General features: G+C 36.7%; 5 protein-coding genes across 6 annotated transcripts in view; 4 read left to right on the top strand and 1 right to left on the bottom strand.

The window, feature by feature from the left end:
- Positions 1-397: 397 nt before the first annotated feature.
- LOC145237714 (uncharacterized) lies at positions 398-1,567 on the bottom strand. Its single transcript, XM_080100678.1, has one exon. The coding sequence runs from the start codon at positions 1,565-1,567 to the stop codon at positions 398-400; it is 1,170 nt and encodes a 389-aa protein (XP_079956804.1).
- LOC145237473 (brother of CDO-like) lies at positions 1,355-6,097 on the top strand. Of its 2 annotated transcripts, XR_013861998.1 has the most exons (9): positions 1,355-1,552; positions 2,908-3,054; positions 3,416-3,693; positions 3,867-4,054; positions 4,284-4,392; positions 4,455-4,639; positions 5,201-5,312; positions 5,525-5,755; positions 6,017-6,097. XR_013861998.1 is itself a non-coding variant. In XM_080100347.1 (8 exons), the coding sequence occupies exons 4-8, from the start codon at positions 3,874-3,876 to the stop codon at positions 5,544-5,546; spliced, it is 609 nt and encodes a 202-aa protein (XP_079956473.1). In that variant the 5' UTR covers positions 1,355-1,552; positions 2,908-3,054; positions 3,416-3,693; positions 3,867-3,873; the 3' UTR covers positions 5,547-5,833. The 2 variants fall into 2 exon arrangements, 1 of the variants encoding a protein (XP_079956473.1); XM_080100347.1 differs by lacking the exon at positions 6,017-6,097 and having other exon boundaries at positions 5,525-5,833.
- Positions 6,098-7,005: 908 nt separating this feature from the next.
- LOC145237471 (receptor-type tyrosine-protein phosphatase alpha-like) lies at positions 7,006-11,036 on the top strand. The gene is made up of 15 exons (XM_080100344.1): positions 7,006-7,123; positions 7,292-7,388; positions 7,515-7,588; positions 7,652-7,786; positions 7,858-8,004; positions 8,240-8,400; positions 8,480-8,615; positions 8,715-8,791; positions 8,847-8,953; positions 9,018-9,085; positions 9,178-9,300; positions 9,361-9,498; positions 9,616-9,755; positions 9,817-9,952; positions 10,101-11,036. Exons 1-15 carry the CDS (start codon positions 7,085-7,087, stop codon positions 10,158-10,160), a joined length of 1,638 nt encoding a protein of 545 aa, XP_079956470.1. The 5' UTR covers positions 7,006-7,084; the 3' UTR covers positions 10,161-11,036.
- Positions 11,037-15,062: 4,026 nt separating this feature from the next.
- The window catches only part of LOC145237470 (uncharacterized), a 30,720-nt gene continuing 21,456 nt past the window's right edge, over positions 15,063-24,326 (top strand). Inside the window, exons 1-26 of the mRNA XM_080100343.1 lie at positions 15,063-15,125; positions 15,446-15,628; positions 16,465-16,560; positions 16,794-16,937; positions 17,245-17,520; positions 17,586-17,697; positions 18,147-18,328; positions 18,390-18,501; positions 18,816-19,000; positions 19,086-19,197; positions 19,268-19,458; positions 19,534-19,645; positions 19,704-19,894; positions 19,957-20,068; positions 20,127-20,311; positions 20,418-20,529; positions 20,643-20,818; positions 20,874-21,164; positions 21,266-21,433; positions 21,491-21,601; positions 21,805-22,025; positions 22,084-22,248; positions 22,400-22,604; positions 22,797-22,890; positions 22,968-23,077; positions 23,386-23,498. Of these exons, the coding sequence (XP_079956469.1) occupies positions 17,334-17,520; positions 17,586-17,697; positions 18,147-18,328; positions 18,390-18,501; positions 18,816-19,000; positions 19,086-19,197; positions 19,268-19,458; positions 19,534-19,645; positions 19,704-19,894; positions 19,957-20,068; positions 20,127-20,311; positions 20,418-20,529; positions 20,643-20,818; positions 20,874-21,164; positions 21,266-21,433; positions 21,491-21,601; positions 21,805-22,025; positions 22,084-22,248; positions 22,400-22,604; positions 22,797-22,890; positions 22,968-23,077; positions 23,386-23,498 (3,447 nt within the window). The 5' untranslated portion in view covers positions 15,063-15,125; positions 15,446-15,628; positions 16,465-16,560; positions 16,794-16,937; positions 17,245-17,333. The remainder of the gene's footprint in view (positions 15,126-15,445; positions 15,629-16,464; positions 16,561-16,793; positions 16,938-17,244; positions 17,521-17,585; positions 17,698-18,146; positions 18,329-18,389; positions 18,502-18,815; positions 19,001-19,085; positions 19,198-19,267; positions 19,459-19,533; positions 19,646-19,703; positions 19,895-19,956; positions 20,069-20,126; positions 20,312-20,417; positions 20,530-20,642; positions 20,819-20,873; positions 21,165-21,265; positions 21,434-21,490; positions 21,602-21,804; positions 22,026-22,083; positions 22,249-22,399; positions 22,605-22,796; positions 22,891-22,967; positions 23,078-23,385; positions 23,499-24,326) is intronic.
- Positions 15,418-16,945, top strand: LOC145237713 (snaclec 3-like). Its single transcript, XM_080100677.1, has 3 exons — positions 15,418-15,628; positions 16,465-16,560; positions 16,794-16,945. Exons 1-3 carry the CDS (start codon positions 15,418-15,420, stop codon positions 16,943-16,945), a joined length of 459 nt encoding a protein of 152 aa, XP_079956803.1.

Genomic DNA, 24,326 nt, shown 5'->3' with positions numbered 1-24,326 from the left:
AGGGCGAGTTAGGTTTTCACTTGATATGTTAGTCGTTGTCAATAAGATTACAGCATACAGGTTTTCTTAAGGTATAGATATCTCGTTTTTTTTTTTTTTTGGGGGGGGGGGGGTTTGTGTGTATAGAAGGGTAGCGTAGCTCATTAGTTTAAAAAAAAATTAAAGGGTCTGGGTAGGTTAGGTTTGGATTTCATTACATCGGGAAGTTAAAAGATCAAGGGTTTATATCTAAAAGGTGTTGGTTAAGTTTCGTATATGTGTTATAGTAATGTGTGGTTAAAGGGTTTGCAAGGTTAGAGTAAGATAGGGTTCGGGGATATGTGTTTGTAAATATCAGAAAAAGTTCCGAGTCAGCTTGTACATTAGAGAGTATAAGTTTGCCTGTGTTATAGTTCAGTTAAATTGAGTGTATGTTTATGTTTCTTCTCTTGCTTGTTGGTGTATTCCCATCATCTTCTTCTTTTTCTTCTTCGTCTGCTACATCTGAGTCGACTAGTAAATTTCTTTGGTGCTCAGTGTAAAAATGGGGAAAGTGAGGTGATCTTCTGTCACTTTCATCGCATTTTTGAGAGTGGACTTTGTATTTGTGAATAGAAGAGTCAGTAGGAGTCTTAGGGGTCTTGTAAACGAGACAGGCAGGTGGAAAGAGCTTTTTTGAGTAAGATGCATCAAGAGAATGTTTGGTTGTCGAAGCTTTCTTGGGACCTAGTTTGACAGTATCATCAGTTTTTTGGGGAGCACTTTGTTTTTGTGGCGAATTGCTAGATGCTTTTGGGTTTTCTGTTATTGTTTTTCCTAGTGGCGTTTCAGAAATGTCAACTTGTTCCACTGTAGAAGATTGCTCTTTCGATAAAGATTTGTTTGTTTGTGAGACCTCACTGTTGCGTAGAGGAGTACGAGGGCAATCTACGGCACGATGGTCGGGCTGATTGCACCTGTAGCACTTTTGTTTGCTTGGACACTGAGAAGCCCAGTGTCCCCTTTCCTTGCAGATTTTACAGGAGGGCCCAAAGGACTCTCCAGGTTTAACTGTCTGCATGTCATGACCGAAAATTTTGATATTGGGTTTAATGTTCTTGAGTTGAGGGTCTTCTAAGAAGAGGTTCATGTACCCATTGCAAATTTCGGGGTGTGCTTTGTAGGTCAAGAAATTGTGCTTATAGTATTTTCCCCATTGTAGTTTTTCTGTCACCTCGATCCAGTGTTTTTTTCCGAGTTCTAAAGGAACCGGGTACAGTGTTATTCTTGTCAAAGGTTTGTGCGGTAGTTCGGAGGTTAAGCGGTGCAGGGTTTCATTATCTTGAATGAGAATACCATCTTCTAGCAATTTGTGTAAACCTCTTAAATACACAACATGTTCTTCGTTGACTGTAATTTTAAAAATTGATTTTTGTTTGTTTATACATCGAGCGCCTTTAATGTAAGATTTGAAATCAGTCAAGGGCCCTTTAGTGGAGAAAAGTCTAAGCAGTTTCCCAATTTCAGTGTCTTCTAGGTTGGTGGCGTGTAGTAGGAGTGATCTATATTCTTCATAATATTCATCAATGACAAGGTTAGTATTAGCCATTTTATTGTATATATAGTTCAAGTTGACTCGGATTTTATGATAATGTTGTGAGAGGTATATGGAGTATATTAGTGTTTGTGGGGTGTGCCAAGGGCGGCAAAAGCAAAGCAAAGACTAGCGTGGACTAGCCTTGAAAGTCGGTTACGACTAATCAAACAATTAGCCGATTACGGGACAAGCGGAAAGGGCTAATTGGCAAAAGGGGAAAACCCAAGGGGCACCTCGCAGGCAATTAAGCCGGGGAGGGTGGCCAGGGGCTTTTCCTCAGAGTGAGAAGACCTCTCGTACGCTATACCCTCCGCACCACTTCAATTTGAAGTGGAGAAGGACGGCAGAGCGCAAGAGGGCGAAAAAGGGCAGTAAAGAATCTATACCACGCAACAAAGCCTTAGAGGGCAGGAACTTGACCGAATGGTCTGGCGCGCCTGCCCCATATACAGACATAGAAAACCCTGATCGGGATTCGTCCCCGGGAGGTTCCTGGGTTCGAACCCCGTGAAAAAAAAAAAAAAAAAAAGCCTTAGAGGCAGTTAAACAAAATACTACACACTATCTACTACCCGGTTAAGGTTACCAGAACGAGTTATTACCACGTGGGGGAGTGAGCCTTTAAGAGGAAAGTTAAACTACTATCTACTACAAAGTTGTTACCAGAGAAAGAGTTTACCAAAAGGGGATTTCGCGGCCTATTTTATATTTGTCAGTAAAGAGCGGTAAAGAAAAAAAATAAAGTACACAAAAAAAACACTTGGTGGTGCCTATGCACACAATACAAATACGCCTGATGCGCACTAAACTGCACAAAACTGAACAAAAACAACACTAAACTAACTGTTTACCACCCTCCTGCCGGTTAGGATACGTGCAAAACAAAAAGGCAAAAAAAGATTAAACAAACATGCAAGCTATCAAAATCTCGTGCAGCGATTCTACCGAACCAGGCAGCCCAGCAGCGCTGATGCTTACCTTATTCAAATAGAATGTGGTTAACTTTTGTGGTTAAACTTCACTATCACAAAATTTAATCACGAGCAGTGCGGCACTTAAACTCTGATTAATTAGGGTGTAGAATTTGGTTTTGTATGTACAGCAACTGAAGTGGAATAGAAACTTCCCAGTGTACTTTTTACCACATGTTGGCGTGGGTGATAAATTTCAATATTGTACTTTTTAAAACGTCGCTTTGTCCTTGCTACAGTTATGCTGAGTGTTAATAAAGACTGCGGGATATAAATTTGTTCTCCTTAAGAGACAAAAAGCGTCATGAAGTATGACATTACAAGGCCCCAAGCTGAAACAACTTGTGTGTTGCTGCCATAAATAGCATAATTTTAATGCAGATCGCTGGACAAGCGTTGGATACGGAGCATGGTTCAACGGAATTATAGGGAGTGGTCTGTGTGTTCGACTCATACGAGAATCAAATGTATGGGGATGGGGTACTGGTAGCTGTGACGCGAACAATTACTACATTTGCAAGATCAAAGGTTTGCTATAATGTAATGCAAAAACCAAAAGATTTATAACTTATGATTTCATGTTTAACTGTAAACTATACTAACGTTTTTTAAACGTTCGTAATTTAATCCAAAACGTTATGCGTAATTAGGAAATTTCTGTTTGTTTGTCTCCGCGCAATTAACTCTGTGCAAAAATAAAGGATTTTTAAAGTGAGAGTATGCTAAAGAAGGAAAGTACGTGTTAATAGTATTTTAAGATTGTACCAGTGGTAAGAGTGACAGTGACTTAGCTTAAAAGTTTTGTTTTTCTGTCGCAATTATAAACTAAGTGTTTATCCATTTTCATATTTTCGACACTATCAGTGGTTCGTGAACTGTATTTGTACAGAACCAAGAATCGTCTTATTTTCCCAACCAAGCTACTCAGTGTTGTATGGCGGATCAATCACCACAAGGGAACAATATCAGGACTTTACACAGAACCTCTCACCGTCACAGCAATTTACAACAACCATCAACGAGTGACGCTCTTAACTCATTACAACGGAACCAGTTTTAGTCACACAATAAGCAGTGTCACAGAGTCGCATGTTGGTAACTTACGAATTGAAATTTTCGGAAACTCAAACTGCATAACTACTGGAACGGTCAATTTGGGGATAACAGGTAATGTATGACATTGTTGCAAATGATCGATATTCTTTGTATTTTTTATTTCTACAGCAAGCCTTACACATTCAATCGAAAAAAGCGAGATAATAGCACAGTATGGAGTACAACACAGAGTTCTTATGTAAATAACATGTTTAATGCAAATCTCTGCCTTCATTTTTGACCAGGAATGGAATGGTAGTGACATTTTCAACGCCAAGGAACATTTATCAAACCACCAGTCAACCGAACACATACACAGGTCGATCTGTGTTATATTTTACCTTGAGAGACGCGACTGAAGCAGGAAACTACGTTTGTGAAGCTACAAACTGGAACGGTGGTGGAATGAAAACAAAGAACCTCAGAGTTAAAGGTATCAATTATTTGAGACGTAAATATTGGTGCCATTTCCTCAGTTGGAATTGAATGCGAAAAACATCGTAAAATCCCGTTTGATACCATTTCAAGCAAGGCCCAAATTGAATGACATGTCTTCTGTACAACAGGTCAATATTAAATACTTAGACTCAAGCCACCTCTCTACTTAGACTCAAGTCACTTAATATCAACTTGTAATAAAATGTTTAACTTGTTATGTTTAGTTTCTTCAAACATAACCATCGAATCTGCAATCAGTGTCAGTTCTGCTCATCATCGTTTGGTTGATTGTTTTTCTTTTGGATATCCATCTCCCAGTGTTACATGGAAAAAGTATACAAATGCAATACGTTTGTTGGGCTTGGTTCTTTATTCGCTTTAAACCGTGTGTTTAGAAATGGAGTAGCGTTGCCCACGAACACATCTTTGTCTGTTTACCAAGCCACAGTAGCAAACTCGTTCTTCATGAAACGTGCCAGACTATATATAACCATCACGGATGTTTCACAATCTGATGTTTACCTATGTACAACAACTAACGGTGTCGGAAGCACTAAAACGGAATCGTTTACAGCTAACAGTAAGTTCAAATCTGTGGTTTTCAACGTTTTTCACTCCTCTACCCATTTTAGCAACCAAATGTAACTTTCCAAACCTATTCACAATTTTTTGTATTTATTTAATAATCACTAGAATAATCTCTTACATTGAAAACTTGTTGGTCCGTTCGTTCGGTTTTTCATACATAAAATATTTTGTCACAGCACGCTGAGACCTTTACCTACTAGCCTTTGAATGTTTCGAACTTCGTTTGCCCACGAGGCGCAGTGCTTGCATTGAATTGTCTATTATATACATGGTGACGTAATAAAGCATTTATATTGTATTGTAAAGGTCATAATAAAACACAAAACATGTTTTAATCATATGGTTTAACTATTTATTGCTATCAGATGTTTTCATTTTGTTATGATAAACATTATCTTTTGTGATCCTTATCAAAAGGCCGCGCGAGTAAAAATGGCAAACCACTGGTTTAAATGATGTTTCGCCACGGGTTTACCACACATTTATTACTACATTTGCCTTCAGATTTGGTGGGTACTGAAATAAAAAAATGTGTAACATGATTTTTTCTTAGTACCGGCTGCTGTAACTGTCTCCAGAAGTAACTTTACAGCAGACTATGGTGTTGAAGTGAGAGTTGACTGCACTTCGTTTGGATTTTCAAAACCCGAAGTCAATTGGTACAGGTAACCAGGGGCGGCTCGTGCTAGGGTGCTGCGGAGCTGCAGCACCCCCTAGATATTTTCACCTAATATTCCTGCCACAACAATACAGATAACTTTCTTGATACTTATTTTTTTATTCCTAAGTATAATTTTTATAAGTATAATTTCCGCCTTGATCGGCATTTTTTTCATTTGAAAAAAAAATTATGGCATTAATATGTTATCTATGGTAGAACTGCAGCTCCAGTTTCATGACGAATCGTGACGTTTCATGACGTTTTGCACTTGTGCGCATGCGCACTTGGAAAAGCTACATGCCGGGCGAAATAGGCGACTGGGTGCTGCGGCTCGCGCAGCTCCACCAATCACGCAGCGTGTGAACCGGCCGCTGTAGTTGTGTTGTCTGTTCCGGGTTTATATTGTGCTCCAAAGCCAAACCCGTGTACTATATTCTAAGTTCGACAGTGAGTACAGTTAAACAATTTTTTTGCCATGTTTTAATTTATTTGTTTGAATTTGAAGGTTAGTCGTGAATTTTTAAGATGACTGTGAGTGAGCTTCAGTTTTTGCAGTTATCATTAAATTAGAAAGTGTATCTACCACCTTGAAAAAGAAAAAGGTCATCTAACACTTTGAAAAGTCACGATTAACCTTTATAATAAAAACCTGAAAAAAAAAAGTTAAGAAAAATAAATTACTTGTTTCCGATTTGTGTACCGTTTTAGGTAAGCTTGTTTCCTAAAGTGTGGATATTTGACGTTTCCACCGCAGTGACGTCAAGCGTGTTTCGTGACGTCAGCGGTCACATGTCAGTGGTGGCGGGAGTTTGCGAAATTGAGATTGATATTCCTTTCAATACCTCAACTCATATTACTGAGCTCAAGGTAAATAATTTTTCACATTTGATGTATGTTATTTTGTGGAATCGACCTTTAATTAATTTCAATAATTTTTAGCTGCGTTATAAAATAGCGGAGATTAAAAATATTTCTGATCAAGACAACTGGACCGAAGTAAGTTTATTTCCGAATCGGTCACTGAAACACAGCGTGATAATTGGTGCAAACCAACAAGTTATTGCCACGCTTCAACCAATCACAAAATTTTGCACTAACACTGTGTTTGAAGTTACGGGAGAGTGCAAGGCACATTTAGCCGAAGGTACGATTTTTGTGTTTTGGTTCGATAAATGTTAGCTTAACGGTGCAGCGATGTAAAGAGTTTTCAATTTCAACAGTTTTTGTTTGTTTTCATTCTAATTGGCCCTCACGTTCTTGTCTCACGTTCTTGCACCTGGCAAAAATTGTTAGAATCACTTTCTGTAATAATTGTAACGAATTGTTTTTGTTATACTTTGTTCGTGTTAAGTTTTATTGTAAATGCATTGTTTTACAGCCTCCGTTGCATTACCCGTGGCTGCAATTTCTGTTCCTATGTCTGCATTTCTTCTTATTATTGTATTTGCTCTGCTTGCCGTTTACAGGTGACAGTTTCTATCTTTATAGTTACATTATATTTTTGTTTTTGTGATACATGAAAAACAAAACATTTTGCTTGGCATCAAAACATTTGTTTTTTTAAAGAAAGCGAATACAACAATGGTTTTCAAGAAGAAAATCCATTGAACTCACAGAATCAAACTCTGCTAAACGGTTAAGTAGTTTAAAAACAGGTATACTGAGTTTGAAATGGATGGTGGTAAAATATTTTTTTAATCATAAAATTTACATATTTGTTTGGAAAGCAACACCGAAATTGTTAAATCTCGTCTTGTGGATTTTTACGTTGACAGCATGAAAAACGGCCACTGTACCTTAAGAACACAGTTTGAAGTATGTCAAACGGATTTTTTTTTTTTTCAAAACGCAGTTACAAACTGTATTAGATGTCTAAATAAGTTCATTCAAATATATCGAGTCTTTCATACTTTTCGTTTAAATAGCACAATGTAATTTCGTTTTTTTCATTTAATTTCTTGAAAACCTTCTGTATTTTTGCAGATAATCAAGAAAACATCCACAAACAAGTTGGGGTTTTATGAAACCCCAACACCACATGACAACTCGAGTCGTATCCAATACGAGAATATTATACCACGTAAGTTGGAAACAAATGTGTTAGCACCAGCAAACCAAAGTTCTCAAAAACAAAGTTCAATATAGTGCTTTTGCGAGTGAGCCAAACTTATAAAGTATGAAAAATGATATTTTTCGTTTTGTGCAGATGGACGCAACACAGGAAATCTTCGTGTTTTGGAAGAAAGTTTAAACCAATCTATTGATGCCCATTACGTGAAGGTTGGTTAATGTAGTTGTAAACGAGTAAAACCCCCTGTTTTAACATACGGTTCCACAAAACAGGGTTACAAGCAACAAGAGAAATGGATCGTCACTGAAGGTCCGCTTGGCAAGAGTATGGGTGAGTTTTTGAAAATGATTTGGTACAAACGTGTTCAAATTATTGTAGTGCTTGGCAATGTGAACGAAGATGCAAACGTAATTTTAACATACACTTGTAAATACTGTTTTGGAATTCCCTTTTTTGGAGCCAAATGTTTTTTTATCAGACAAAACGTTCCCATCGTTGGCCTGAGAATGCACATGAACACAAAACCTATGGGTTTTTTCGTATAACCGTCGATGCCGTTATCAAAAAAGGCAGTTACGTCATCAGAAAAATGAATGTGGAAGAATCGAACAGCACTTATGAAATGGTATGTGTATAATAGTTTCCGTATAAAGAAGCGCTTCAAACGTGGTCGTTTGTTTTCGCTTATCTTAGTTGTAAGCAAATGTTGGCATCTAATCTTAATTGTGCTTTTCCTTCTGTGTAAACATTACTGGTGTTTTGGTGTCTACGCATACAGCTTTTAGGATCAAAGATATCCTGATACAGAAACACCTAAAGAAATTAACTTAAAAAAAATAGCTTCACAATGTATTATACAGGAACCATGCGTTGTCACACAATATCACTTTGTAGCTTGGCCCAGCGATGGAGTTCAACAGACCACCACAGCCATAATTAGGTTTCTTAACGAAATACGAGAAACTCAAGCACAACTGCAAGAAAAGTTGCAAATGGAAATACCTACTATAGTTCACTGCAGGTATTTGAACGAATGTGTAAATGTTGGTTACAAAGTGCACTGTAAGGCTTCTAAACTTTGAATTGTTAAACTTTGTCAGTGCCGGAGCTAGAGGAACTGGAACTTTTATCGGATTCGATTATTTGATTGCGGAATTGGGTGAAACTGGTTCGGTTGATATTTACAAGGCGGTTCTGCACATGCGACAACAGAAAGATGAATTGCTTCAAAATTTGGTATGTAGGATGATTTGTCCTACTGAGTGATGCGAATGATGTACTTTTTATACTTAAAGTTGTGCAACAGTCAGTTTTGTGTGTGTGATTATTTTTCAGGGCCAATACGTGTTTCTACACAAATTGATAGCTGAAACAATAGCTTTCGATCAAATTGACCGGGTGCATCTGCAAAGGTACTGTTGTGACTTTTTATTTGAAACACTTTCTTGCTAATTCTGTTGAATACAGATTTCCAAATCCAAATCAGATCCGCAAAGAGTTCATTGACCTAGACTTGTTTTTTGATCAATCAACATCCAAACCAGTAACACTCCTTAACGCCACAACAGTGTCATGTAACTACACCATTAGCCGTATACGCCGAAAACGTTTAAGTAAACCTTGTTTTTTATGCTTTAGCTGAGTCTGCCCTGACAGAAAACGCATACATGGACATAGATGGAAAAAGGTTCCTTTACAAAATCGAGGTGGTCATTCGTTTGGTTCGGTTTTGATAAAACCAATTTTGACATACATGCTAAAACTAGATAAATACATCTATATTGCATGTCATCTTTAGACTTATTATCAAGCTGATAGTTTCATGATTGGAGAAGAACCACCTGTTGAAGAAATGAAAAACTTTTTAAGTACCTTGTTGCATGAAAACTCAGGATTTGTCGTCCAACTAGGGAAACCAATGGTTTGTGCAACTGTTTGTCAGTAATTACAAAGCAATAACATCTGATCTTGAACATTGCAGAATGTGCTTGTATGGCCGAACCAAATGAACAAGGAAATCGTGATTGGTGGATTTAAATTGAAGTTCATTAAAGGAACTAGGCAACGGGATTTTGAAGTGACAAAAATATCTATTGAAGATTTGATACACCATCGTCAAGTTTGTTTGACTTTCTATTTGTAAAAGTATTATTAAAACAGAATCGAGGGATTTCATCCGGGATTACTTTAGTGTAATATTTACTTGTCGAAGGTCAATTGTTTGTTTTCTTGACAGTGTAACATTACTTTGGTGGAATTTGATGCTTGGGATGACAATGATACTCCAACCAATAAAAACCAATTCATTGAATCTTTGATGGGGTTTGAATCTCTTCAATTTGAGGCACCTACTTGTAACACGATAGTTTTGACCAGGTAGTGAATGTACATACATTAAGTTTTTTGAGACATGTGGTTACATGTTTTTTGTGCATAGATCTGGTTTTTCAAGATCAACTATTTTCTGTGCTGTGTGGAACCTCATAATACGCTATAAAGCTGAAAAGACGGTTGATGTCTTTAGAACAATAAAGGATATTACTGACTGTTTACCTGAAATGCATGTCACAATGGTAAGGTTTTGCCAATTAAAATACTTGACACTTTTGGTAATATTATTTGCATGCTAAGTGATTATTTTGAGTGTTTATTGTTTGGGTAGTTGTTTCGAATCTACTTCCATTCCCTGCGTAACGTTTTTTCATGTTTTGTTTATTTCAGGAACAGTACAAGACTTGCTATTCCCTTATCAATGCCTATGTTGCGTCGTACAAAGACTAAATACTTCCTAGACCAGTGGTTCTTAACCGGTGGGAAATTTCCCACTAGTGGGAAATTTGATGTTTTCGGAGGGAAATTATGTAAGCTTGAAAACAGCAAACTCGGGCTCGATGGTCGAAACCGGCTTTGAATTAACCGTTGAAAGTTACTTTACTAACATTTTTCTGCAACAACATGTAAGATTGATTTAACCAAGGTTTAAGACACATACAAATCCAAAGGCCGTTTGTTACATCACAGACAAGACTGAAACCATCAATGACTTTGCTGTTGTGCGCGAATAGAAGCCTTTTCTTTGTTGATTGTGATGCAATAAATGACTAATGCAAGCATAGCAGTCTCTTCAGTATTCCAAAAAGTTTAATCTCTCACAGAAGCACTATTTAAACTAAATAAGATTGCAGTATACCTTTAGGGTCCAGACCAAAGCGCTCAAGAAAATTATTTCACTTTCTTAAAGAATATTCTTTTTTGTTAACGTAGGGCACAAAACATGTTTATAAAAATAACAGAGGGGGGAATTCGAAGTTGGTGATTGACTTTAGTGGGAAACTACACCAAAAAGGTTAAGAACCACTGTCCTAGACAATTTAGGCATTTCCTAATCTACAGCTGTGATCAGGATCTATTGCTATTTCATCTATTAAAATGATTGATACGCAAAGAGTCTATCTTATTGTTTGTTTATTTTATAAAGTTACTGTTTGCACTTTTTTTTTACACGAAAGGCATGTACAAAAGTAGCCTAAACTTACGCAACCACCTCTAATAATATTTTATCCTCTAATAATGTTTTATTAAAGAAAATACACTTCGCATAAAGTGCGAATTACAAAATGCGTTTTCAGTATGTTTTGTTTCATGCTAATAAGTGGAAACACATACGTTTGTAAATAAATTGTAATAGTAACAACTGTTATGCTTGACTACAAAGCCTCAACTCTGTCTTTTACTTCGGTGGAACCAGTCAAGTTGGCATGTTTAATCTGACCACCCGTGGTAAGGCATGATGGTGTGCTTAAAATTTATTCGTAGCACGCATTAGATAGACCATGTATAAGACCGGCTGAGATACGATAAATAGACAATAGGGAAAAACAGAAAGGGGCTGAGGGGGATTAGTCATATGATCAATTTTTTTCTGGTGGTAAGTTGACTGTAAAAATTAGCAACATGTCATCTGTTTGAGCAACTACCGGACAACTATATACACACATCGAAAGTAATTCTGTTAGTTTTTGTCACGTTTATTCATAAAAAATGCGGTTTTCAACTCAAAAAACTCCTTGTTAAAGAGCATCTTATGTCGGACCTTGGGGTTAGTTTATTATGATAAAGTCGTTTGTGTAAAATATTCAACGCAAGATGCAAGCTTAGTGAAAACAAAAAAATACATAAGTCACACACAATCGCAGGCATTTTCCGCATATCTGGTCTGTCGCATATTCCTTCAAACAAGGACCAGCCCAGTTATAGAATATTTGGACTTTAGCGCCACCAGTCAATAGAAGTATCCAACCGCGGGAAGATTGATCAGTGACTTCGAACAGGTTAAGTTTGTGCGCATTTTTCCCAATATGCAGAATTTTTTTGAATTGTTGACGGTATGCAGTAATGCACTCAAACCAAAAAATTATTGCAGTTTGAGCATATAAAACAAGCAATGCTCAAAACTACTAAAGCACCTTAACAAACGCTCAACCAAAGGTAAATGTTGATAATGCTCTTCGAGTTTGCATTAGCACATATTGTTGAGAGTGAGATAGAAAGTTGTCATTTAACGATATGTTGCTTTTTGTATTATCATCGTTTGTGAAATATCGACAAAGTTGCTCGAAAGCCTGTCTCGGATTGGGTTGGATGTTTCTGAGCAAAGACCTAGTGTACTTTAAAAATTATGGTTTGGCAATAACTTGTGTATTAACATGGATTTTTTACTGCATCATATTTTATGGTCCTACATGCATGAGCCTTAATTAAGCATTGTTTGTTTAACTGAAAGGGTATATATACAGTTTTTAAGTACAATATGTATATCCTCAAGTCACTAGAGAGTAAGTGCAAACAATGGGAACATCAATCACAAGTTTTGCAGACTGCAAAATTCTGGCAAGCCATGCAATGTTTTTTAAAGGTGTATGTACATATACATATATATCACTTCAGCATTAGGCATTTTTGGCATCTGAAAACAACAATATTTTTTTACGGTTTCCTTGCCTGCTATTTTGCAACTTTGCATTATTATTCTTTTACTATTACAACAGTGTTTGTTACTGTTTGAATGCGAAAGTTGTCTATTCCTTAGGTGAAATAATAAGCATACTTTCGACTTCTGACTTGTCAAAGTTTTCTGTCTGTTAGGCCATTGTGACCCAGTTAACTCGTGTCCTATTGTGTCATCAAACAGAATAGGTGAGGCATGGCATTATAGCCTGTTATTCCCAACAAACTGGCGTGCCCATAGTTGGCTTTGCTAGCCAATATGGCCTATCTCTTGTCACCAGCTACACTGATGAGTCCTTATAGGTCCTGAAACCAATGACAATGTTAGTATTCTTCTAGCAGATCAAGGTAGCAGTACTGTTATTCTAAACCAAAAGCATTATAAAGAGAAAAATGTTATGTACAGAAGACGTTTAAAGTAAAAAGTTGTTTATATTTTAAATTTTCATGCACAGACAATTCCAGTTTATTTTATTATCATTAAACAAGTTTTAGACAAATGCACTGTGAACACTTATCGTGTCACAACTTCTGATTAAACACAAAGAATCTTGGGAACATAAGGAAGTGATTACCCTAAACCAGGTGGGATGCATGGGTAAAATCAAACATGATTAAGAGTATGAGTAGTAGGTCATAATCTAGAATACTAAACTTGTGTATTTGTTTTAAACTAGATATTTGTTTTGTTGGTTGGGGTAGTAATATGTAACAATTGCTGTGACAATTGTTGTTGCCATGTAATCTAATTAAATATTGTACTAGCTATTAAACCAATAGTTGAAATAATAAAATTATATGGATGTTTGTTTTCCCTCCTTCTGTACATAAATTGGTTTGTTTGAGAGCCCCAGTTTTGAACCTGCTTGTCTAACTATAACATAACTTAGATCTACATGTTGGTCAACCTATGCTTTACTGTGTTGTTAGACAATTAGGCTTTAAGACCATTTTTGGTCCAGAACTACATTTGACATCAATGCCCTTGCAAGTTTTCAATGTTGCATGTATATGTAAAATTTAGTTTGGCTAGTGGCTACTGCAGAATAAATAGGACTGTAATATTCAGCAAGTGTGCAATTACCAGGATTACCTTTTGTTTTAAAACTTGACATGATCTTTTTTGCAAACGAGTGACAATTTGCCTATGCAAATGTTGTCACATTTTTATGATTTAATTGGTAAAGACACAAAGCTATGTGAATAAAATAGTTGTTGCAGCAAAATAGAGCTATGTTTTAGCCATTGTACAATAAACCATTCTTAGGTGTGGAATATTTTTTCTTTTGTAAGCCGCATGCTAAGGTGTCAAAAAATATTATAAATCGCCGTCGATTGTAAACCGCACAAACGGTAAGGTAGAAAATAGTGATGGGACGATACCAGGTTTTGGAGCGAGTACCGATACCGAGTACGAGGGCCACATGTATATACCTTCGATACCGAGTACCGAGTATGATTACCGAGTACTTAAGTGTAGTGTTGTACTTAGTTGTATATCATTGGCTAATTTATCTGCCATGGTCGGGGCACACACACATGACGAAAAATGTAATCGCCACGTGATAGCGAAAAAGATATACGTAAACTGGTGGAACTTTTTTTCCAATTTTATGCTGCCGGAAGCTAATATTGGCATAAAGTTGCCCGTATTCTTATGGTGTAAATTGGCCTTCGGTACGCGCACGTTGGTATCGAAAACTGAGACAAAATATTTTCGATACCGAGACGTGTGTAAAACGGAAGTGATTTAATGTATCAACTACTGTATAAACCTTTTTGGTATGACTTAAATCTCATTTACACTATGCTTAGTGGCGCCCAACCTATACCCTTACCTTGCGACCCCTACCGTTTACACTGCGATTTTCGATGCATACCGAAATTTACTAAATGAAATGCTGGACGTGATTTTTAGCTCACATCAGCTGTCGATGACCATATACATCACCACATAAGCTTGTCGTTACAATAAGCTTCGTATGAATCTAAGTTAAATAATTTTTTGTTAGTAAACATGATTTTGTATCTTGGTATTCATAAAGGATTGGTTAGGACGCTGTGGTTGACTGGTGGCATTCTGATCTGACTTTTATGTTTTTTTATAACATGTAGTCCCCTGTGCTGGGTAGAATGTACAAACATCAATTATTTAAATGGACCTAATTACAATATATATTCAAACACACAAAAAACAACCCTTGATCACAACAATGTGCTACTGATAAATAATTACATTTTAGGCAAATTACGTACCATTATAAATGTTTGTCAAATGAACCAACTTTTTCAAATCACAAACCGTACAAAACGATTAACACAACCCGTTTTTGCACAGGTTTAAGCTGCTCATTGTGCGAAACCAGACAGAAAAATGGGAACAAACAAACTTACGCAGGTTCGAACGCGCGCACTACGCATGGTGTAAACTGGCCGTTGGAAAAAACTATAACTAACCAAAAACCCATTACAACTAACTAAACTGGAAAAAACTATTACAACTAACCATTTAAAAAAAAACTTATTATAGGGACACCCATTTTGTTCAAGAAGTCAAAAGGCAAGCACAGCGAACTGCAACCCTGTAGCATTTGTATTACGTATTACGGTATTACGTACTCCAGGTGGATATACATCGTCCTTCCGGCGTTCTTGGCATGTGATGAAGCATTTAATCGCGTGCACAATTGACTAAGGTGTTTGATACAAGGAAGCAAAAATATAACTGTGTTCTGCATGGTGAGGTTTGCAATATGAGTTGGTCTTTTAGTGTATTTTTTATTTTGTTTGCTCTGTTTGGTGCAATCTATGTCTTCGATACCAGTAAGTAGCATACCTGTTGCTTTTGTTTGTTGTACTTTTGTAGCTTGATAATTTCGTAAAGTAACTTACCCTATAAAGTTAACCAGTGTTATTAGCCTACCTCAATAAAAAGGTTAGTAGGGATACTAAACACTTTTTATCGACGCGGGACTGAAAACGTAAAGATGGGTTATAATCGAAAACAGTATGTGTTTAGAGTTGTTAAAGAATGTTGCTGCATCAACAATTTGTTTTAGTTGCAGCTGGTACGTGTCAGGGGCGTCGATTTTTATTATCTGGCGGGCGAAAAACGGCGGAAGGTGCAGAAGCACGATGCAGCGACAGTGAAATCAGAGGATTTCTCACTAGCATTAAAGACGTGGAAACACAAAACCTTCTTGTTGACAAAGCACAACAAGAGTATGGGGCCGGAAATATTTGTAAGTAAAATTGACTGCCATGTGGCGTTGCTTCACTTGCTTGTATCAGGTGTAATTAAATTAATATCTTCAAAATGGGTTTCACTCCCGGGACAAAATTTTGCCCCCTAAACAAACTCCAGATAGTACTCCAAAGAGGCTATTTTTAAACCTCTTTGGCGTCTTCGTTATCGAACAGAAGGTCCGACTATAAGCACGCCGAAAGTTGAATCACAAGCACCGATGCATGTTTCGTATGCTGCGCATATCCGCTTCGTATAATAGGACTTTCAGGCTTTGTATGGTTGGGGTTGTAACCTTAATGCTGGTGTAATGTTATTAAACTAAGCTCGCTTTGTCTAATTGTGTCAAACATTCCTGTACATTTTTCTAAATTAATAGCAGTAGCAGTAAATGTTTATGGCCTAAAGTGGTCTGTACAAAAAATGGTTTTGCAATCGCCTGTATTATATCATATACTTCTTGCTAAAAACCAGTCGGTTGAGGTCAAGTGTCGCTTAAAACTGGATGGTATTTTTGGCAGTACAAATCTACAAATCAAAGTTTTGTTCTATGAAGTGGTTGCAGTACGATCATAGTTTGCTGTATTGTCGGATTTACCAAAGCGTTGTAGCCTAAGTATAATGTTGCCATAAGCACCCGGCTATGCATTCAAACTGCCACAAAACACTAGTAAAAATTAAACATATTATTTTGTAAATTGTTTGGTGATCGTAGCTGAGCTATATATATATATAGGTGAGACAATCATTGGTGGTATACGTACGATGTAGTATAATGCCATTAGATGGATCTCTAAGTCACTTATCTATCCTTCTGTTACTTGTGTGTTTAAGATGCCCGGTTGGGAGGTAGAAGAAACGACAACAATGACAACACATTTCAATGGCTTGATGGAACAGTATTTACCAGTCGAATCTCATCTACATCAGGTAGGTAAACTGATTTTTTAAACGCAAGATTTACTGTGTTTTGCTACTGTTTTTGTTCCTTATAGCAGTTTTGTTTGATTAGTGTTGGTGGGTGGTATTACCCTGTTTACACGAAACCAAAACATTGTTTTGCAAACGTGAAAAAAGGTTTTGCACGTTTTCGCATGATTGTATTCGGAAAGTGTATACGGCAGTCTGGTATCAGATAGTTTTAACTTTGGTATTTTGTTAAGATTGGACAAAAGTTGGATACACGTCATGGAAGGATGGCGATGTTGGAAGTGGTTTGTGCGTTGTACTCGCTAAAGAAGATGGTGGATGGGGATGGATTACGAATAATTGTAACACTAGAAATTACTTCATTTGTGAAAGGCAAGGTTGGTGAATAATGTTGTACCTTAACAACGGTAATCACCGTAAACAATCGCCGTTTGGATAGCACAATAGCCCGCTTAGAATCCCTTGCATAGCAGCACTACCTTGGGAGATTAAAGCTTTACTAATTGTATAATTCGAAGCTTATGGTACAAATTATATTAATCAATTTCAATAAACCGCTTTTTGATGCAAAAAAATCTCAAACGAAGTTATAAGCAAACACTAAAAGCTTTTGACGAAGTAGCACGTACATTTTTTTCTGTTTGGCGGTAAAAACAAGTTTTTGCTATTAACACTTATATCTAGAACCAAGAGAAATATCATTTTCTCCATCAAGTTACATTGCAACGACTGGAGAATCAATCACAATTAGCGGAACAATATCAGAACATTTCATGGAACCTCTAACCGTTACGGCTATTTACAACAATTATCAACGAGTACTGCAAACTAATTATAAAGGAAGCACTTTTAGTTACACAATAAGCAGAGTGACATCATCGCATTTCGGTGATATACAAATCGAAATTGTTGGCGAAACCTCTTCTTGCCAAACCGTGGCAACTGTGACATTGATAGAAGGTAAACAGTTTTTTTTTATAAATTTAAAATTTAGGACAAAACAAATAAAGTATGAACATTTGCAGCATCTCTTACACTTTCTCTGGACCAAAGTGAGATTGTAGCAACTTATGGTGCACAGAACGTTATCACTTGTACAGGTTCTGGATATCTCAACCCAATAGTTCAATGGAAAAAGTATTTTTTATATGTTTTAAACGCCCTATCATTTTTGTTGCGAAAAAGTCAGATTATTAAAAATGCCTTTTTTTTAGAAACAGGGCCTGTTTTTATAGGATTGAACTTGTTTTCAAATTTATTACTTGTGTGATTGTTTATGTTACAATTTTGCGTGGAGGTTGACAGAAAAATTTTGATAGAAATAACCAAGGCAATATGTGTGGGTGAAACATTTTGTAACTTTTTAACATTTTATTCCTTTATCGCTGCCTGTAAGTAAAAATGAAGCACATTTTAGCCAGGATATGTTGATAAGCACATGGTTCTTGACTTTACAGTTTACCTCAACAACCTCGTACACGTACTGTTTAACTCGATCACTGATATATAAAATTACTGAAGTCGCAGTGACTTAACCGGCTTGCTTTGTTTTTACCATACTTTGTGACATTTATCTTAAATTATAGAAACACGGCATTGATCCCTGCATCTTCTTCAAATAACATTTACCAAACCAGTGAAACGAACAAGTACGAAGCACGATCTGTGCTTCGTGTAAGTATTGGTGACGTTGCTGAATCTGGGGATTATATTTGTGAAGCTACAAACTGGGATGGTGGTGGAGTAAGAACGACTTTAACTGTTAAAGGTTTGTTTAAACATTTCTACGAGATAAAAATACCTTAAATTTGTTTCATACCCTCCTTTAGTGCCAGCAAACCTAACAACAACACATCCTTCTACTATCGGCAATTACGCCGAACGAAAGTCAGTTGGTTGTGTATCCTATGGATTTCCAAGACCCAGCGCTACATGGAAAAGGTACAGATTCCTATTGACCGAGTTGTTACGTTTGGGTCGCATTTATGCGTAAAGGGGATTGCATAGTTTTTTAAATCAACTTAGTTTAAGGCTTAATTTTAGTATTTGCGTGTATTTATTTAGCAAGTTTCGTGTTTTATTACGTTTTATTATATTGTTGGCAGCTCTTATGGATGCGTTGGGTTAAGATAGTAGAAATGGGGCTCCAGTTGTGCTTTAAACATGTTTGCAAATCTAATTTGAGCATATTATGTGAAATTATAGAGTTATTACGAATATTTTGTGTGGAAATTTATTCATGGGTTGCATTTCAGAAACGGGATCACCGTATCCAGAAACTCCAATTTACCGGTGTATTTCGTCATTGTAAGAAACATAGGATTTGAATATAGAGTTCGACTTTACTTAAACATCAGTGACGTCTCGCAAAGTGGAGAATATCAATGCTTTGCAAGTAACAGTGTCGGGAATCTACAAACTCAAGTTTTCACTTTGTATGGCAAGTAACAAAATAACTAACAAATAAAGGGTTATGTTTCTTCATCATATACGTGTTATTTAAATTAAATTTGTATTTATTAAAGTACCTGCAAATATATCTGTTACACAAAGCAACGTTACGGTTGAACAAGATGTGGCAAAAACCGTTAACTGCTCATCGTATGGAAACCCTAATCCCAGAATTCTTTGGTATAGGTGGGTGTTTCAAACACATTTAATGCGTAACAAAATCTTCAATTTGTAATCTTGTAAACCAATGTTTTAGATTAAACCGATTGGTCGCAAATTCGGACAGCTATGGGATAACACGGCAAATATACATTTTACAAGGAACTTACTTCAGAATAAACGAGTTAAATCTTAACATTAAAGACGTTACTGAGGGCGGAATATATGAATGTCGAGTTTTAAAAAACTCAGCTGGACCCGAGATAGTAAAAGAGATTTACGTAAAAGGTAAAAATTTGTATATTTTATTATCAATCAAGTGTTAATAACGTGCAGTAACGGTATTTGTTTGCAACTTTTTAGTGGCACCGAACCTAACGCTTACGCAAACAAAAGTGGTTGTGAATTTTACACAACGTTATGAAGTGGATTGTATTTCGTACGGCTTTCCCAAACCGACTGTTACGTGGCTAAGGTGTTGTAAATATAGAGTTGTGCCACGTATTAACATAATGAGCGTTATGTTGATGCAGGAACAAACACCAAATTACTGGGTCAACAACAGCATCTCGTATTTATGCAGCTTTACACACGACAGGAAATTATTCTCAAACTGTTCGACTTTATTTTACCATTAACAATATCATGGAATCTGGTTTTTACGTTTGTCAAGCGACAAATGATGCTGGCAATACATTTAGGAAAAAGACATTGCAAATCCAAGGTTCGTGATTTTGTAGTTTAAAATCCAGTTTCAATACATTTGCTACTGTTAACTTTTCGCAGTGCCCGCCAATATATCAATTTCGTTAACCAGCAAAGTTGCAACAATTCCTGATGAATTCGTGATCGATTGTGAATCTTACGGGTTTCCGCGACCAAAGTTAGAATGGACACGGTATTATTGTGAGTTTATAACTTACTGTTCCAAAACTTGCAATGTAATGTTTGTTCAGGAATGGAAGTCCAGTTAGTTCATCACCCCTAAGCCCGATATACCAACATAAAACCAATATTAGCGAATACGAATCAATATCAAAGCTGTTCTTCAATATTTCGGCAATCGAACAATTTGGAAAATACAAATGTCAAGCTACAAATGTTGATACAAGCGGTGCAATGGCTATTTTTACAGCAACAGGTTAGATGTAATTTGTTTACATGATAGATTTTCATTTGCCTTATTTTGAACTTTGGTTTGTCTTTTGTGGTACAATTATGAAGTTATGTGTCATATTGTTTTGCAGTGAAGCCGAACACATACTTATCAACAACTGAGTTAACTGTTTTAGAAGACAAAATTACCAGCACAAATTGCACTTATTTAGGATATCCCGCTTTGCATGTTTATTGGACCAGGTAAGAGCACTACAAAGCGGAATACTACGTAATTTGTTTCTAAACTACACTTGTTTTTGTATGATTTTACTTTTTATGTGTTTGCTTGTTACATAAAATATTGAATTTGGCAGAGGTTCCTACAATGTTTCAACCAACACATCAAATACGGTGTATCAACGGCTTATCAAAGTCACCGATTTCCAAATAACCTCATCGTTAACCTTTTACCGACCCACAATCGAGGACAGTGGAGAATATACTTGCAACACAATAGGAACCGGATCTGCAACTAACGCAAATGTGAAAGGTAATGATAAAATGCAGACATGATTTCGATTAAACCAACATAAAATGTGTTTCAGTTGCTCCATATGTTGCCACTATTGGTACATCGCCAAACTTTAGCCAATCACAAACGTTTACGTGCACATTCACCGGAGATCCCGTTCCAACTGTTTATTGGACAATTAATGGGCGACAAATTGGAAACGAATCAAATACACCATCTAAGATCACAAATCAGCAAACAGGCAATGAAGTCGAGTCTAAGTTGCTAGTTTCAAGTTCAATAGTATTCGGTCCCAATTCGTCAGTTGGGTGTTGGTCCAAAAATTTTGCACTATCAAAACAAAGAACAATAAAATTGAATGCAGGTAATCGTAAACAGAAACATGTGACTTACCTACCCTAAAAAAACGTATTTCAGATTTGCCGAAATAATTTGCATTATTATTATTACTCTTAATGCTTATAGACCTCCTTGTTGCTGCCGGGACATATTTTGCCACATCCAATGGAACTCTTGATTTCTCCAGTGCTAAAAAATATTGTGAATCCGTTGGTGGTGTATTGCCCACTTTGTCCATTTTAAACAGCAGCGTTTACTTGAATGAAGTTGGTGTTAATATTTCATGGCTGCAAGGTACGTTATTGAAACTCACTCGTTTTTTAAAATCAAAGGGTTGTTGTTTTTGAACAGGTAACGTGACCACTAATGGAAGAGATGATTGTGTTGCTTTTAATACAGTAACGCAATCAGTAAACACACGGAAATGCACGAAAGAAAATCAGTTCATATGCGTGTTTTCAGGTGTAACTTTTGTAATAAGCTACAGATGGTGCATACTGTTTTGACATAATAGGCTATTATTTGTTGGCTTGATATTTTCAACTTTTGCAATGTTTTACTAATACGTGTGTGAGTATGTAGTGTGTATGGGTAAGTCGTAAAACGGTTTTGTTTCTGCACCCTACTGATTTTGTGACTAATAATTTTCATTATATTCCTAATAGCGATTAAAATTCTGGGTACAAGTAATTGCTACCCCGACCGAATCACAGTGGAATGGAAAGACGTGACTGGTAACAACGGATCAATATCTCACATCGTAACAACAGTAAATTCCAACCACTCTGTTAATGTCAGTAAACTTGTCACACAAACTGCAACAAGCAACCACATCTACACAAGTATAGTCGGAAATTTGACTTCAGACGCTTCCTATGATGTATCCGTGGGTATTGGTTATAATAGATTGGTTAAACTCATTATCACAACAATGCTCTGTTTAGATACAATTGTTTCCGGAAGTTTGGAAAATCAATGCCCCCGCAACCTCTGCAGTAACGTCAAGTATTTTTCGTGACGTCAGCGCTCAAATGTCACTGAAGGCAGAAGTTTGTGAAATCGCAATTAATATCCCTGAAAATATATCAAGTGTGATTAGTGAGATCAAGGTATATTAAAACTCTAGCGCAAACTGACATTAAAAACCGTGAAGCATATGTCTATTACAGTTGACAATTGAATGTATTACACAATTGAATAATATTTTATTTAGTGCGCTGGTGCATGTTACATATTACAAGATTTACATACATTTTGCAGCTGCGCTACTTAAAAACGCAAATTGGGGGCACTGCTGATCAAAACAATTGGACCGAAGTGACTTTGTCTCCGAATGCATCAAAACACAGCGAGATGATTGGTTTAAATCAGCAACTATTTGCCACGTTTCAACCAATCACAACGCATTGTCGCAACACAGTGTTTAAACTTAGCGGAGAATGCAAAGTTTCCTTAAGCTCGGAGAGTAAGTTACCTTTTGAAATATATTGTAAAGTTTTAACATAAAATGTTGTTGCCGAAAAAATGTTTGCCAAAAGTTAATGGGAAAAATCTTGCACTGGATTTGATGAGTATACTTTGCTTGTTACATTACGTAAAATATACACTCATGGTTAAGTATAACCCAAGGCACTTTTTTCAAGTTATTTTATTGTAGCTCCTTCTGAGGCCCTGCCTCTAGCTGCAATCGCCGCCCCCTCATCGATTTTCCTTTTGTTTCTAATTGTCTTCATACTTTGCGGCGTTTACAGGTAAGGAAATGTCAGTTGACTTAGTTTAATGCAATTTCATGAAAGCTGGGTTAAAACATACGTTTGTAATGCTAAAGAGAGCAACTAAAAATATGGATTTCGCAAAGAAAATCGCCTGATGCTGCAAGAGGAAACACGGTGATACGACGTAAAAGTTCACAGCAGATGCCACTGTCAAACAGTACAGGTTCGTCACACAAGTTTAAAACGATTTTCCATGATTATGCTTTCAGGACATTGCTGTCTTTGTACGGTCAAAAAAAACTAAAACGTTGCACAACGTTTTATACAATTCTATGTTCATCAAAAAATAGTAAACAAAAACAACTAGAAATGGTGATATACAGCCGAGAATTGACAGCTCATTTTGTATAAACTTGTTATTTTCTCTTATCCGTAAAGAATACTTAAAAGGCAGACTAGCTTGTTGTTTCTAAGTAATTACGTAATACCAACATGTAAATAGTATTACTAACACTTATTTGTAAATTATAGACGTTCTTGTTGAATCTGCGGAAAACCACACGAAGATTTTGAGGTTTTATCTTGTGGACTTCTACATCGATAGCTCAAAAAGCGACCACAAGACTTTAAAATCACAGTTTAAAGTAAGTGTAACTGCTTCCTTATTGTCTGACATAATACATTCGGCTTCAAGACAACAGGAAATAGTCATTACTCATTCAATTTCTGTTGCAACACACCAATGCGTAATCTACTTTGCCATTTGGTTTGCGATTCAATGCAAGGCTGAGTAATAAGCCAAACAAAGTAACAACCTTTTTACTTTGTGGTTAATCTATAGCTGGCACCTCTTTTGTTTTTGCTTCATGATACATGTTGTCGATGGCGTTTTACAACACTTGTGTTGGAACGTTTTTAACGCGACAAAACCGTTATTATGTGCTCTTTGACACTATGATATAGCTACAGTGTTAATTTGCCTCGTTTTTCGAAACACTGATTTTGTTTAAACACTGAAGTGCATTGTACTTCGCGTAGCGACTTTTCGGTGGTAAAGTTGCTGCGCTTTGTCCCCTTATTCCTGTTACGTAGTTGACTTAGTCATATGAACGCTTCCTGTACAGGCGTCAGTAAAGTGTGCAATCTACTATGTGCCGCTTTATTTGAAACTAACGTGAAGTGTCGTATTATATCCATATGCAATTATGCACAAAGTCATCTGTTTGTTGCAATCTGTTAAACACTTCGTAAGTCAGGGGTTCTCAGCTAGGGCCCAGGACCCCCCCAGGGCGGCCACGAGCTGCGTTCCGGGCAGAGTTGCAAGTCGGGCCGGGTTCGGGCTTAGGTATTTGTGAGAAAACGGGCTTAAAACGGGCCTGACTTTACGTTCCGTGTCCGCCATTGTTTTTTAAATAAAATCACTCAGCTAAGTAACAATTCTCTGGCTTTGACCTAATGCCCACCCTCCTCTA

Source organism: Phallusia mammillata, chromosome 7, assembly GCF_965637545.1.
Source record: "Phallusia mammillata chromosome 7, kaPhaMamm4.hap1.1, whole genome shotgun sequence".
Classification (NCBI taxonomy): domain Eukaryota; kingdom Metazoa; phylum Chordata; class Ascidiacea; order Phlebobranchia; family Ascidiidae; genus Phallusia; species Phallusia mammillata.
The sequence above is the reverse complement of the archived record's forward strand: the minus strand, read 5'-3'. Positions and strand labels throughout refer to the sequence as shown.